Source organism: Megascapheus bottae, chromosome 34 (assembly GCF_031878675.1).
Source record: "Megascapheus bottae isolate mThoBot1 chromosome 34, mThoBot2.hap1, whole genome shotgun sequence".
NCBI lineage: Eukaryota > Metazoa > Chordata > Mammalia > Rodentia > Geomyidae > Megascapheus > Megascapheus bottae.
Window position 1 is genome coordinate 5,285,564 of NC_143542.1, and position 15,635 is coordinate 5,301,198.

The window sequence follows — 15,635 nt, forward strand, 5'->3', positions numbered from 1 at the left end:
GTCCCCACCCCCAGGCTTCCAGTCCCCCCACTTGCTCAATCCAGGCTTGTTCCCCCCCCCCCCCAAACCTTTTCCCCACTTTGTCGCCCTCTAGTGTCTCCATTGTAGCACCACACCTCATGTTGGGTCCCAGGCCTCAAGCCAGGGCTTCTGGAATTTTCCATTCTTTGGCTCCCTGATTTACTTATATTCTGAGTGTTAAGTGTCTCTGTGGAGATGTGTGAAGACAAGAGACAAAACTTTGAGGTTTTTTTTTTTTTTTTTTTGCTAGTCCTGGGGCTTAGACTCAGGGCCTGAGCACTGTCCTTGGACATTCCTCAAGACCAGAGCACTCTACCACTAGGCCACACTCCTGGCCCCTGTTTTTGGTTTTGTTTTTGGTGCTGGTCTTGAGCTTGAACTTGAACCTAGGGACTGTCTCTGCCCCTTTGTGTGTGTAGGTCATGGAGTTTGAACTTGGCCTGGGTGCTGTCTCTGAGCTCTTCAGCGCAAGGCTACCACCCTACCCTTGAGTCAAGCCCCACTTTCCATTTTCCAGAGGTTAATTGGAAATAAGAGTCTCAGGTCCTTTTGTGCTAGGGCTAGCTTTGAACCCTGATCCTCCGATCTCAGCCTCCTGAGTAACTAGGATTTCAGGCATGAGCCACTGTGCCCAGCTTGTCTCTGCATTTTTGGGCTCAAGGCTAGCCCTTTATTACTTTGAGCCACAGCTCCATTTTGAGCTTTTCTTTTTCCCTTTTTATTGGAGAGTTAATTGAAAATAAAAGCCTCATGAACTTTCCTACCCAGGCTGGTAATTTTTTTTTTTTTTTTGTGGTCAGTTCTAGGGCTTGAACTCAGGGCCTGAGCACTGTCCTTGGGCTTTTTCAAGGCTAGTGCCTTGAGCCTCAGCACCATCTCTGGCTTTTTTCTATGTAGGTAGTATTGAGGAATTGAACCTGAGACTTCCTGCATGCTAGGCAAGCCCTCTACCACTAGGCCAAACTCTTAGCCCCCCGGCTGGTTTTGAACTATGATCCTCAGATCTCAGCCGCTGAGTAGCTGGCATGACAGGCTCGAACCTGGCTGAAGTTGAGTCTTTAACCTGGGATCAAGCCTCAAATGAAGGTGCTCAGAGGAACTGGAGCAGGAGCATCCCCGTGATAGTGGCCTGGGGAGGGGGACATGGGGAACACGGCCAGGTGCAAGAGCTGCAGGGACACAGCAGGCACACAGGGGTCCCCTCGCTAGTGCCCACGAATGTCCCAAAGTAACTGAAAGCAGGAGAGCCTGGCCTCCTGCCTCCATTGTGTCTCTCCCTCTACTCAGTGCTGCCCGATGGGGATCTGGACACCACAGGATGGGCGAGTTCAAATCTCAATGCTGTCAGACACCAACCATTGTGCAAGTTCTGAGCAGCCGCCTTCCCCAGCACTCAGAGAGGAGGAAGGCTAAAGTGCAAGGACTTCCAAGCTTCAAGGTGGGCTCCTCGGGTCAGGATTTCCTTCCCTCTGAGCCTCTGTGGGACCCTGGCGTCCTGGAGAAGAGTCTGAGCCACTCTCAAGCCCCACCACACCCCAAGCTCAAATCCAAAGAGGCCTGTGCTCACCTCTGCCATCCGGGCACCAAGTGTTTATTATTAGAGTCCAAATTTTTTCCGCACTGCGGAGAAAGAGGAAGGGGGCAATAGAGAGAGGAGAACCCGGACCACCCCCCCCCCCCACCACAGCCCAGGGCATCTGCCCTATTGGGCTAAGGAAGACTTTGTGAGATCCCTGAGGGCCGCAGGAGGAGGGGGGCTGGGAGTAGAAGAGGATTGTGGGTCTGGGCCCCTGGAGGGAGGACTGGGAGGAGAGGAGGGTTATAGGCCTGAGCCGCAGGAGGAGGTAGGGCTGGGAGCAGAAGAGGATTGTGGGCCTGGTTCACCACTTTTCCACCAATGCCCCGACCATCCTTGGCCTGAGCCTGCCAACCTTTGAAGGGCAAGAGTTCTGCTCCTGTTCTTGGGGAGCTTTGGCTGAGCCTTTCTCCCAGAGCCTGAGAAGCAGGCCTCCTCTGGGCCCCAAAGCCCCCTACACGTTATCCTAGCCTGCAGCCAGCCCCTGGGTCCCAGCTGCTGACACGCACAGCCTGCGTCTTGTGGTGTTGACTGATGATCTGTCCCCCAAGCCACCCGCGCACTGTGGCCTGATCAGTCACCTGATGCTTTTGTCTCACGCTCACTAACAGCTGTCGTCCTGTCCCTTGGAGCTCAGGGTCCAAGGCAGGCGTTCTATGTGTCCCCTGCCTCTGGCCCAGGGCTTTGGTGAGGACTGGACAGAGCAGCCCAGCCTGCAAGAAAGGAGTGGACTTTAGAGACCACCTCATCTTGGCCACCCTGGACCAGGGGAAGAGCTGGGAGAGGCCAGCCCTCAGCCAGGGAGAACAGCGCACCAAGAATAAGGCCCCTCTTCCTTCTGTCTAGCTTAGATCCAGCTTGCTGTGCCACTTCCTGGTCCACCCAGTGTGGGGGGGCACTGTGAAGTGGGAGGGCAGGTTCCCAGGCCTGGCAGCTTCCAGGGTGTGCCCGGGGCCTGCTGAACTGCGGGGAGGCGACAGCAGACAGCAGACTGTGCCATTCAGCAGCAAAGGCCCAGGAGCAGCGCTGAGCCCAAAGCAGGCCAGAGCCAGGCGACCCCTCTGTTCCCAGCAGCTCGTTGTTCCTGGACACTGGTGGGTGGAGGGGGGGGCAGACACCCTCAGAGACACTACCTGAGCCCTCTTATGGCCAGGCACCCCACCCTCCAGGTCCTCCCTGGTCCCTGCTGCCCACACACGTGCTGGCCCCAGGCCCTCTCTGTAACAGTGGGGAAGGCAGCCCCTTCCCCCAGGTCTCTGGTATTGACCTCTCCCTGTGCCAGGGAGACTCAGAACCCCCCGCTCTCTGAGCTGCTCCGGCTGTGGCAGCTGGGACTGGGGGTCTGGGAGGGACTGCGCGTGCGGCTACGGGTGCCACGACTCCGGCTGCTGTAGCTTCCGTGGCTGTGGCCCAGGCTGGGGCTGCGGCTCCTGCTGGAGTAGTCACTGCTCAGGCAGCTGGAGGAGGAGGAGGGGCTGGGCCGGTAGTAGGGGATGGGACGCTTGCGGGCACTGTGGGGAGAAAACGGCTGTTTATAGGCCACCCAGGTCTCTGACCTCTGCCATTCCAGCATGGCCAGGCTTCACTGCCTGTCTTTCCAGGGGCCTGGCCTTTAGCAACACCCCTGCCTGGGGTCATCTGCTGATGTAGATGGGTCATTTTGGTTCTTTCCTTGCCAGTCTTCAGGATGAGAAACCCAGGTCTCTGATTGATCTGTGACTAAAATCTTTGCAGGAATATTTCAGAGCCTGGCCTTAGCACTGTAGTTCTCTCCTGAGAACTCTGTCTCCTGATTAAATAGGGTGACAGGAGTGGGCAATCAAGTGTGGCCTGAATAAAGTCTTTTATTGGTACCAGTACTGGGGCTTAAGTTCGGGGTCTGGGCACTGTCCAAACCTTGTTTGCTCAAGGTTGGTGCTCTGTCACGTAAGCCACAGTTCTTCTAGCTTTTTGTTTGTGGTTAGTTGAAGAATCTCATAGACTTTCCTACTCCGGCTGGCTTTGAACCAGGATTTCAGCCTCCAGAATAGGTAGGATTTACAGGCATGAGCCACCAGCTCACTGACTTGAAACTTTGAAACATAATCACACGCTGGGCCAGGAGTTTGGCCTAGAATGCTTGCCTAACATGAAGACCTGGGTTCGATTCCTTGGTACCACATACAAAGAAAAAGCCAGAAGTGGTGCTGTGGCTCAAGTGGTAGGGTTCTACCCTTGAGAAAACCCAAGGACAGTGCTCAGACCCTGAGCTCAAGCCCAGGACTGGCAAAAACAAACAAAAAACATAGTCACACACCAACCACCTGTCCCTGCTTCTCTGTCCCCACCATAGAATTGAAGGCTTGGGTTTGTCAGGTCACTCAAAGAGAACAGGAAGGAGAAGCCTGGCCCTTGCTGCTGGATGCCCAGCCCCCTCTCCCGCCCACTGGCCCCTCACTCCTCACTCAGCTACCTCCCCGCTGGCCCAGTTAGTGTGTAGGCAGGAGGCTAGGACCCAGAGAAAAGAAAAGTGGTTAAGTGAGCAGCAGCGCCCCACCTGGTGTTAATTCTGAGAAAGAAAACAGGTGTGAATTAGTGGGAGGAGGAGGAGGCAGCCTTGGGGGCCCGTGGAAGGCAGGAGGACATGGCAGGGCCCTCTTTAGCACTGGGCAGCAGGTGGGGGCCTCTCCCTCAGAGACCCTGAAACCATGCTCGAGGACCCCAATGCCTACTGCACGTGGGTGGTCACAGGCCCAGCACCGTGGTCCAGTCGCCCCGTAGCTGCCCAGCAGGGCAGAGCTGGGCCCTGAACTCTGCTCTAGTTCCATCCAAGCTTTCAGCCTGATGGACACAGGCAGAATCTACCACGGACCACGACTTCCACCAAACCAGGCGCCCCTAGACCGCCGTGCCCCCTCCTCCAGTCCCCAGGGGCCGCGGCGGTTAGTGCGAAAAGGGGAAGCAGAGGCAGATAGATGGACGGCTCACATGGGCGTCTCCCCCGCGGCCGGCGGGGAGGGGTCCACCCGGCCCCCGGCCACGCAGCAGGCTGGACCTTGAGACGAAGGAGAAAAGGGGAGGTCAGCGACGGCAGACGGGTGCGGAGAGACGGGCGGGCTCCTGCGATGGCGGGCTCCTGGCGGTGCAGCACAGTCGGGTCGCCTCCCTCCACGCTCTTCTCCAGCGCCTCCGGGCCCTCCCCGTGGAAGCCCCGCCTCCGAGCAGGTAGCTCCGCCCACACCCGGCGGAAGCCCCGCCTCCGAGCAGGTCGCCCCGCCCCACACGGTGCGGAAACCCCGCCTCCGAGCAGATGGCCCCGCCCCACACGGTGCGCAAGCCCCGCCTCCGAGCAGGTCGCCCCGCCCCACACGGTAAGCAAGCCCCGCCTCCGAGCAGATGGCCCCGCCCCCGGCCGGAGCCCCGCCCCCGGCGGGCCGCGGCGAACTGTGGTACCCGCGCAGCGCTCCGGTACCTGGTGATGCGCCGCGGCTCCATGAAGCTCGGCGAGTCCCGGCGCCGTTTGCGGATGGGCGAGTAGCTGCGGGACCGGCGCCTGGCGCGGGCGGCCTCCGCGTCCGCGTGTCGTGCGCGGCCTTCGCCGTCCTTGTCCCTGCAGGACCCGTCGAGGTGAGTCGCGAAGCCGCCGTCCCGCCCCGGCCCCGCCGCCCGCGCCCGCGCCCGCCCCACTCACCGGCCCAGCGCCTTCTTGGGCGAGGGCGAGCGGCTGGGGCTGCGGGTCCGCTTCTCTGCGGAGCGCGAGCGGGATTTGGAGGGCGACCGGCTGGAGCTCCAGGAGCGCGGGCGCGGGCCCGGGCTGCGGGACGAGCTCTTCCCCTCCGGGCCGCCACGCCGGCCGTGCGGGCCCGGGGACGGCGAGGCGCTGGCCGGCCGAGTGCGCAGGGCCCGCTCCTTAGTCCTGGAGAACCGGCACAACGGGGCTCAGGGTGTGAGAGGGCTGGTCGAGAACGTCGGGGGCCGGCGGAGGGGGCGTGGGGTGGCGGAGGGGGTTTGGGGGGTCGGTGAGGGGGCGTGGGGTGGCGGAGGAGTCGTGGGGTGGCGGAGGGGGCGTGGGGGTGGCGGTGGGGGCGTGGGGTGGCGGAGGGGTTTGGGGGGCCGGTGAGGGGGCGTGGGGTGGCGGAGGGCCTCCCGTGGGGTGGGGGCCGAGGCCGGCTCACCGTCTCCCGTGTCCGCCGTGGCCTCGCTCGGAGCCCGGCTCGGGCCCGGGGCCCGGGGCGCCCCTGGCGGAGTCGCTGCTGGAGCGGGCCCTGCTGAGCGAGCGCGACGAGCCCCGGGGCGGCGGGGGCCGGGCCCGCCGGCGGCCCCTGCGGCGGGGCGCGGACGCCGAGGACCGGGAGCGCCGCCGCCTCCGCCGTCGCCGCCGTCGCCGCCTGGCCTCCGTGCCCGCCGCGCGCGGGCTCTGACCGTCCTTGCCCCGCGCGGGCGGCGTGGGTGCGGCGGCCGCCACCTGGTCGCGGGCCCTGGGCGAGGGCGAGCTGGGCTTCTAACGGGGAGAGAGGCAGAGAGGGCACGGAGGGGCGGGAGGGAGACGGAGATGGGCGGGGAGGCGCCGGGAGACGGGGAGGGGCGGGGGGTAGGAAGAGAGGCGGAGGAGACCGCAGAGATGACGGAGGGGAGATGGAGAGGCAGAGGGGAGGAGATGGAGGGGAGATGGAGAAGCAGAGATGACGGAGGGGAGATGGAGAGGCAGAGGGGAGGAGATGGAGAAGCAGAGATGATGGAGGAGATGGAGAAGCAGAGATGATGGAGGGGAGATGGAGAGGCAGAGGAGAGGAGATGGAGGGGAGATGAAGAAGCAGAGGAGAGGAGATGGGAGGAGGTGGAGAAGCAGAGATGATGGAGGGGAGATGGAGAGGCAGAGGAGAGGAGATGGAGGGGAGATGAAGAAGCAGAGGAGAGGAGATGGGAGGAGGTGGAGAAGCAGAGATGATGGAGGGGAGATGGAGAGGCAGAGGGAAGGAGATGGAGAAGCAGAGATGATGGAGGGGAGATTGGATGAGGCAGAAAAACAGACCCAGAGACAGAGGACAGACAGGTTCAGGGTGGGGTGGGAGGAGAAAAGGGAAGAGGGCTTTCACCGGGCCCAGGTGCAGGCCACCAGCATGGCACACACGGGCCCGCGCCTGCCCTGCCTCTGCCTTGCTTAGTGTCCACCTCTGGCCTCGACAATGCAGCTCATGCAGGGGTCTCAGCATGCACAACACAGGAGGGACAGAGCAGTAGGGTGGAGGCTGCAGGGGATGGGGAGGGCTCCAAGACGGGCACCGGGGTGGCACTGCCCCTCCCGCATGGGACAGACGACTCCCGGCAGAGAGAAGAGAGAGGGCAGCTGAGGGAGGCCAGCCCACCAGGCCAGGTCCCCCCTAGCGCAAGGGGAGTGGGCAGAGGGGTCACACGGCACACAGAGAGGGGGCAGGGTAGGGAGGGACAACTGAACTGAAAATTCAACCGAAGAAAGGGAGGAAAACAGAAATTAAAAAAAAAAAAACCCTCCCAAAATGTCACTAGATACTAAAATCAAAAACAACGATCTCCTGGGGAACCTGGCATTCTTTTTTTCTATTAATACATATATACTTTTTCTTTGATTTGCAGCCCTATGGAGAACTCAGGAAGTGTCAGTAGCTGACCCAACTGTCTTTCTGTTTCTCTCTTTTCTTTTTTATTTTCTTTTATTTTTCTTTACTTTTTTTTTTGTTCTGATTTTTAAGTCCCTCTTGGTTAACGTCCACTTACCAATAAAGTGGTACTTCCTCCTTTAGTAGGTAAGTTGTGTAAAAGAAGGGAAAAGTGTGGTAGCATAAGTTCATCATTAGATTCACAAAATGCAAGAGAGATAGAGAGAGAGAGAAAAAAAAAAACGCAACCACCCCACTCTAGGCCTGAGGAGGCCACGCCGCCTCTGGGGGGAGAAACCAGCAAGACCCAGCTTCCGGGGTCTGAGCCAGTGCCTCTTGGCTGATGGCCAAATAGAGATGCCGAATATTTACTTATTTGTCCCAAAGTAGAGTCAGGACACAAAGATCAGGATACAGAAAACCAGAAAGGGGACGTGGTGTACAGGCTGGCAACCCTGGGCCTGAGACCTGTTAAGCCTCCTCTTCAATCTGGGCCTGGTTTCCCCCTCTGCAAAATGAGTTATCTGGCTTGGTTTCCTGATGTCTCCTCCAGTGTAAATATTCTAGTTTGCCTGAACTCTGACACGCCCCCCCCCCCCACATTCTTCCTTGCCCAGAACTGACCCTCCTTCTGTCTATTCTTCACTATCTCCTCAGAGTTGACACTACTGTTATTTATCCTTTTGGTAGTACTGGGGTTTGAACTCAAGACCTTGACTTTACTTAAACAGGTGATCTATTACTTGACTCATGCCCCCATCCTAATATTTGTCTTATTTAGAGCTCTGCCCCTTCCCCTCTCCAGTTACCACCAGCAACTTGACTTTGAACACCTCCAGGCATCTGATGTCTGATCTAATTCCATAACCTCTGCTTTTAGCACATAACCTGACACCTCGTTAAGGCCTATCATTTATTGAGGGAGGAAGAATTTGCCTCTCAAGGTCCAGGGCCAAGTGGCTTGTGATTGGCAGCAGAAGTAGCCAGTGAACACTAACTAGACATAGTGTGTGGCCCAAAGCCTATGGGGCCATGGGAACTGGCTGTCTGTCTGGGGGCCTTGGCATGTTTAGGTAGGCAGAGCAGATATGATCTAGTATCCAGATGCCCCTCTAAACAGCCTTGACTTTCTTCATTCTCAGCTCACCCCTTGCTCTAGGCTAGGAGAGGCTAAATGGCCCCTTTGGGATGGCTGTTCCTTGATGGGTCAATATCCCTAGGAGATCCTTGACTTCCTGCCAGCAAATGACCAATACCTCATGGCTGCCAAGCCAATGAGAAGGACACCTGTAGAATCGTCAAATGTGTCCTATGTTCAGAGCTGTCAGTGTCAGCTGAACAGACACCAGGAACAAAGCCAACAGAAGCCACCTCCTCAAAGAAACCCCTGGCTTCTCTGGTCAGGGGTGACAACAAGGCCAGCAGGCAGAGTGCTACAGTTAGAAGCCAGGACTCTGGTGTGACTGTGGCTCCCATCCAGAATCTGGATTTGGGCCACGAAAGGACAGGCACAGGAGGGAGAAGACCACAGCCATGAGAGCCCTTCATACAGATAAGGAGGTCCCCTTGACTTTCCATTGTCTTGAGCTCAAAGTGGAGTAGACGGCTGGGAATGAAAGTGGTCTAGGTTGGCCAGGCATGTCTATAATCCTAGCTGCTCAGGAGACTAATATCTGAGGATTGTGTTTGAAACCAGCCCAGGAAGCAAAGTCCATGAGACTCTTATCTCTCCAGTGAACCACCAGAATACTCCAATTAGACCTGTGGCTCAAAGTGGTAGAGCTCTAGCCTTGAGCAAAGAAAGCTTAAAGCACCTAGGCCCTGAGTTCAAGCCCCATGACTGACAGAGAGAGAGAGAGAGAGAGAGAGAGAGAGAGAGAGAGAGAGAGAGAGAGAGAGAGAGAGAGAGAGAGAGAGAGAGAGAGAGAGAGAGAGAGAGAGAGAGAGAGAGAGAGAGAGAGAGAGAGAGAGAGAGAGAGAGAGAGAGAGAGAGAGAGAGAGAGGGAGAGAGAGAGATTGAGATTTGAGTTGGATGGTTGCATGTCACAATAATGGTGTGCTTCTAATCACTGAAGTTCCTGGGTCCAAACCTCTGGGCTGAGCTACTTCCTGAGTAATGTGTCTTAAAGTCTAAACACTGCACCATTCTTATCAAACTCATTAAATTTAAGCCAACTGGTCTACCCTATTCCAAGTGAAACATGGTAGATTTAGGGTGAGTCATTTTCTGTAAGACCTTATGAAGGTCCCCTGTTGAGGCCCTCAGTTTTCCTGCAGATCAAAGGGGGGACATTGGGAGTGTTTGACGGGTTGGCCTGAAGTATGAATTCCCTTACAGACTAACAGTGTCAGAAGAGGGCAGGAGGGCCTGATGCCCTATGGAGGAGGTGGCCTGAGGTGTGAGATGGCAGAGGATTGGTAAAGGTGCTTTGGGGTAAGGTGGCAATAAGGCTTTCCCTAGGGGAAGGCTTCTAAGACTATTCTCGTTCTTTCCACTATCTCTTCAAAAGTCCTGAAGGAAAGTTGCCATGATCTGCCCAGAGGCTAAGCCTCCTTTTCAGCTTGGCTAAATTTCATTCTTCCCAGGAACTGGAGTGCTCAGAGGCCAGACATTCCAGAATTTCATGTCTGGACAAGACTGTAGTAGCCAGAGGCCTTCTGACAGCTCCCCCATGATGCCTGCTGTCTGTGGCTCTCATTTCTCTTGCCCAGCTCTTCTTCCTGCTCCTCTCCCTCCAGATCCCCACCACAGCTTGTCTTCTGTGCACTGCTTCCTTCCTAGCCTCTCCCCATCGCTTGTGAGCCTTCCTCTGACCTCTGGGCTCTTCTTTGAGGATGCCAACACAACCATGTGTCATTTAAGTCAGGCCTGAGGCTACGGTGACACCTGCCTTTCACCAGTCCCTCCTACCTGTTGTTTAGTTCTCACCTGAAGGTCGGGGGGCGTGAACTCAGGTCTGCCTGGTACTAAGGAGGAGCTCAGCCCGAGTTGGCTTAGTCTAAGCATGAATGAATGAATGAATGAATGAATGAGGAAAGGAGTGAATGAGTGAGTTCATGAAGGAGAGACCTCACCTGCCTCTGAGCTGGGCACTGCTTGAAGGGTGAGTTTTTCTTTGGCTTTATAAACATCTTTTTGAAGAGTCGTGGGGAAAAGACAATGGAAGGATGTCGGACAAAGAAAGACACATACTTTATTTTGGCTCCCCCCTATCCCTGGGGCTCAGCCGCCTGCCCGCCTCTGCCTGGGTTTTCTCAGGTGGTCTCAGGGGATGGAACTTCCACACCCCCACTAGTTGAGAAACCTGTCAGACTAAAAGCATTTTTCTTTCTCTCTCGGATGAGCAGCTTCCTCATCTCCTTCCCAGCAAGCATCACTGGGATTTCCAGAACATTCTGAGCCCATGAACACTCCAAGAATAAACATGCGGTGACAAGAAACTGAGCTGTCTCTTTCCAAAGCTGGGATGGAGAGCCACCTGGACCTCGGCCGGCTGTAGCTGCAGGAAACAGCTGAAATGGCAGGGAAGGTGGCGTCCTCCAGGGCCTACTTCTGGCCCCACCTCAGGAGGTGAGCCTGCTGTGGTCTCCACTCCCCTACCAGCTGCACTGCTGGGGGACGCCATGAAACTACCCAGAATTAGAGATGGAAAGAGGTCAGAGGTTGGCCAGGTGGGGGAGTGGCCCAGGCAGGGGACAGGGAAGCTAAGAGTCCACCCTACTCCCCAAGTCATCCCACAGAGACATGGCTGAGAAGGACCCCAAGTCCAGCACCTGCTCCTAACGCCCCCAACATACCCTAAAGATGCAGCTGTGAGTCTCAGTCTTGTACCAGCAGTGCCCCCAGGGTCCTGCAGCTCCCGCCCCCCAAGCTCCCCCCCCCCCCCCCCCGCTTCCAGGGAGGGGCCTGGCACAGTTGGCCCCAGAGAGTCCGAGGGCCTCTTTGCTCCAACCTCAGCTGGAATGTCCTCTAGTATCTGGAGACCAAGGGCTCCTACACAACACCCCCCATGCTGCCTATTTACTGCTCAGAGAGGGCAGGGTCAGGGGTCAGAGTAACCAAAACCCAGGGACTGGCAGGGGTGAAGGGCACCGCAGCTACTCCAGACACAGAAATCAAATGGGCCCAAACTGAAGCATACAGCTCAAGTTCAAGATGGGGCACAAAGTTGGAATGCTGAACCACACAGAAATGCATTCGGACAACAAAATGAGAAAGAGGGAGTGGAGTAAAGCTGGGGGGGGCGGGGAATGGAGAGAAGAGGGAGGAGGAGGAAAGATGAACCAGCAGAGTTGGGAGGGAGGGAGCAAAAGTGAAGAAAAATCAAAGGACAAACCAGAAGACACAGCTTTGTAGGTCATTTGGAGAGAGTGCAAAGTTACAAATGAGTAGTCACTAAAAAGAAATAAAAAGGAAGAGAAAAAACCAGCTAGAGTGAAACAGAGAGAGAGAGAGAGAGAGAGAGAGAGAGAGAGAGAGAGAGAGAGAGAGAGAGAGAGAAAACCACATTCAAACCAAGCAGAGTGGTGGAAGGGCTTATCTGAGATGGAAGCGAGCGAACACTGGATTTGGGATACCTACCTTCTCAGTGGTCAGGGACAGGAATGCAATAATAAAAAAGAAAAGAAGGTCTCTGCATTGGGAATGCAGGATGGGGCAAAGACAGTGACTCTAAGCCAGACTCCCCTCTAAGCCAGCAATTGGGCAGCCAGTGTGCAGCTGGGATTTTCCTGGTCTCACCCCTAGGGGGTGGGACAGGGTTCTTCCCCAGACATTTGAATGTTTAAAATTTGAACAACAGGCTCCAAAAGCAAAGCTTTCCTTAATTCTTTACACAACCAAAACCAAAACATCCCTGCAGAGGGCATGCAAGAAACAGCTGGAGAAAGGCAGAGCCACGGGGTGGCTAGAGAGGGGCTGGCAGCATGGGAGAGAGGCCCGTGTCAGGGGGGGAAAGAGATGGAGGGGGAGAAAGACAGACACCGAGGGAGAAAGAGAAAACAGGACAGAAAGCATGACAGAAGGAAACAGGCATAGAAAGGCAGGGAGACAGACAGATGGACCCAGACCAAAAAAAAAAAAAAAAAAAAGCAATTTAAATGAGGCTAGAGAGAGGCAACAAATTGTGTGTGTGTGTGTGTGTGTGTGTGTGTGTGTACACACGTGTGTGAACATGCATTTAAAAGGGAAGGCAATCAAATGTACAATTTGGAGAATGGATCCTGCCAAAGATCAACCTGGGCTAATCTGCATCATTTTAGCAAAATAGCTCTCTTTGCCTTCTAGCTTCACCAAGGGAAGGAAGGGAAGATCCTCGAAGAAGGGCCGAGGAGCCCCTCCGTCTGACCCTCTAGCGGTGGTTACCCTTCTTGCCTGGGGAAGGGAGTGCAGAGGCCCGGGGAGGGGCAGGCCAGGGGAGTCACATTCTGAGGTGGGCAGGACACTGCTGAAAGGGGAGGAGATGTGGTATCCTGCCTCAAGGGTCTACCTTTCTTTGTCTCTGCTCTGTGAGGCTGGCATAGCACTGAACTGGGAGTCACAAATCTATGGCCCAAAGCTTGGTTCTTCCCCAACCTCCTGGAGACTCTGGGCTCTTAGGGTCACCCTAGGGTCATATTATGTTACGGAGTTTGGGTCTGGCCTTCTGTTTTACCACTGCATTCACAGCAGCACTTCCCCAGGCAGGGCCAGGACGGGGGTGGGGGGTACTGCACATCCTTTGCTGTGGCCTAGTGCTAGGCTTCAGAAGGGCAAGGCCAGCATCACTCTATGCGTGTGGAGGCTTACAAGGAGGCTACCCAAGGATCCAAGAAACAGTGGATTTAAGAACCTGCTCCATGAGGTCCGCTGGTCAGCAGCGCATGGCTGTGAGGTGCCTCCAGTGGGCACCCTAGAGCCTGTGCTTGCTGGGTGGCGGTCTATCCCAGTACTTTTGCCATTTTGTCTGCATATGCACCCAGGCCCTGTGCACAGGTGGGGAGGGGGATTAGAGTCTCAGGGCCATTATTCATTTCTCCATATGGATTTCCCTGCTTGTCTGTTTTCCTACAGGTCTCTCTGATTCACAGTAATGACATAGGATAAGGCCCACCAGAAATCAGGTCTTTCACATGGATAGGCCCCATTCTCAGGGAACAGAAAGGGATAGAAGCAGCCGGGCGCTGGTAATCACACCTGTAATCCCAGATACACAGGAGGCTGGGGATTGTGGTTCAAAGCCAGCCCAGGCACAAAAGTTCATGAGACTCTCATCTCCAGGTAACTGCCAGAAAACTGGAAGTGGTGCTGTGGCTCAAGTGGTAGAGTGCTAGCCTTGAGCTGACGGAGCACAGAGACAGCACCCAGGATCAGAGTTCAAGCCCCATGACCAGCTTTAAAAAAAGAAGAAGAGCTAGAAGCATGCATGGGTAACTAGAGAGTCACCAGGTTTGTTTTTTAATTTTTTTTGGGGGGGGGGAGCAGGAATGGCATCTTCCTCATCCTCCTCTCCAGTCCTTGTCCTAGGACACATTCCCTTCATTTACCATCTCTCCAGAAAGTCCTCACGTACTCGGGCTGAGGTCTACTTTGCATCTACCTCTTTTTTTTTTTTTTTTTTTTTTTGCCAGTCCTGGGCTTGAGCTCAGGGCCTGAGCACTGTCCTTGGACTTTCTCAGGGCTAGAGCTCTACCACTTGAGCCTCAGCACCACTTCCGGCTTTTTTCTATGTATGTGGTACCGAGGAATCGAACCCGGGTCTTCATGCATGCTAGGCAAGCACTTTAACCACTAGGCCAAACTCCCGGCCCGCATCTACCTCTTAAAAAGCTGTGCAACCTTGATTGAGCTGGTCACTGTGCTTCTCTGGACTGCAGTACACCCTTTGGTAATCTCAGAGGGATATTCTGGGAGCCAGCACAATGCAGGGCCTATCTCAATGCTCTTGCATACTGAAGGGACTGATCAGCTGTTCCCTTTACCCATCCCCATCATACTCAGCCATGTTATTGAACGGAATTGAGAAGTCACAACAAATGGGGTCTCGGAAGAAGGTCCCTGGATGAAGCAGGAAATGTCTCTGCCCCTTACTTGGGTGTCCTGTCTTCTACATAGACTCAGAAGCAAGAAATTTTGTTGATTTAAAAGTTGAAACAGTCCCAGGGTGCCCCAGGTTTGAGGAGTTGCTAGTAGGTAAAGTTGTCTTCCCTTTTAAATTCTGATTCCAATGGAGGAAAAGTTAAGTTTAGAGAGATGTGTATATGATTCATGGTTGCTTGAAAGTGAAAGGGGACAAAACCTCTGTTTTAGGAAGAAAGGTTCCCACAGTAACACACACAAAAGCAAAATTCTTGAATAACACAGAAGACATGGGGGGGGAACCCAGAAAGATAGTTTGCATTTCTGTAGAGAGAAAAATCATGGAAAGAAATACCAACAAAAACAAAATAACAGGAAAAATGACATAAATGTCCCCACCCTCTTCCCTTGCCAACTGAACAAGAAATGGAATCACAATATTACCACGTTTCAAATGGGAGGCTAAAAAACAAACAAAAACATAGACGGGATTAAAAAAATGTTGAGCTTTTCTTTCCTTTTTTCATTTGTTTCTCTCTCTCTTTTTTTCTTTTTAAAGGTAGCACCCAAGAATCCACCCCCAGTTCTTTTGCCCAGACATTTTTTTGTTAATGGCCAAGCCAGTGACACCCCAGTCCCCACCTCACCTCTCTGGATACAAGAGAATCAACCTGATTTAATTCGTCAAAAATCCTTTTCAGGCAAAGAGGATGGCCTGAATGTATCTTGGTGCATTCAGAATATTCAAGGCCCAAGATGTCCCAGGGCTCCGGGTTCAGAATGGGATTCACAGAAAGTCCTGTTTCCAGCATGCTCCTAGGCAGGTTCTGTTTTGAGAACTCTTCCCCCAAGGAGGCCAGACGCTAGTCTTCCTCACCAACTGCTCCTTACCATTGGTCTATGTAGATGCTTTTGCCATTTTGTCTGATCCTTGCTACACTGAAGGGAAGGGAAGGGACCTACTTTCCGGCCTAGCTTGAGAGAACCTGTGCTTCTAGTCTCTCTGGAAGCCCTAGGAGGGTGTGGTGCTCAGGAGAAGGTGCTCTCAGCACCTCGCTTAGGGCTCTGTGCTCAGGCAGGCAGAGGGCAGCCACACTCCTCTGGGTTGGCCTGTTGGCTCTTGGTACAGCTACCTGTCCTTTTCCATTCCCAAGACAGATCCGGGACATCAGTGCGACCCTCTCCAGATGGCCCAACCACACAACAACCCCCGACAGCCAACCTAGAAACCCGGCACCCTTTCCAGATGGAAGAGTATAGAGACAGATCATGCCCTACCAAAACCTTGAGACCAAGAAGCCTCTTGTCAGCTGCCCTGGACTTTCCTCTCTGAGGCCATGGAGTAAGGGGTATTTCAGAAAAGAAA

The 15,635-nt window shown here is 54.9% G+C and overlaps 1 protein-coding gene across 1 annotated transcript in view; it reads right to left on the reverse strand.

The window, feature by feature from the left end:
- Window positions 1-1,584: 1,584 nt before the first annotated feature.
- The window catches only part of Srrm3 (serine/arginine repetitive matrix 3), a 39,362-nt gene continuing 25,311 nt past the window's right edge, over window positions 1,585-15,635 (reverse strand). Inside the window, exons 13-16 of the mRNA XM_090324380.1 lie at window positions 5,752-6,077; window positions 5,268-5,492; window positions 5,049-5,186; window positions 1,585-3,108 (exon numbers count right to left, since the gene is read on the reverse strand). Coding sequence (XP_090180506.1) covers window positions 2,886-3,108; window positions 5,049-5,186; window positions 5,268-5,492; window positions 5,752-6,077 — 912 coding nt within the window. The 3' untranslated portion in view covers window positions 1,585-2,885. The remainder of the gene's footprint in view (window positions 3,109-5,048; window positions 5,187-5,267; window positions 5,493-5,751; window positions 6,078-15,635) is intronic.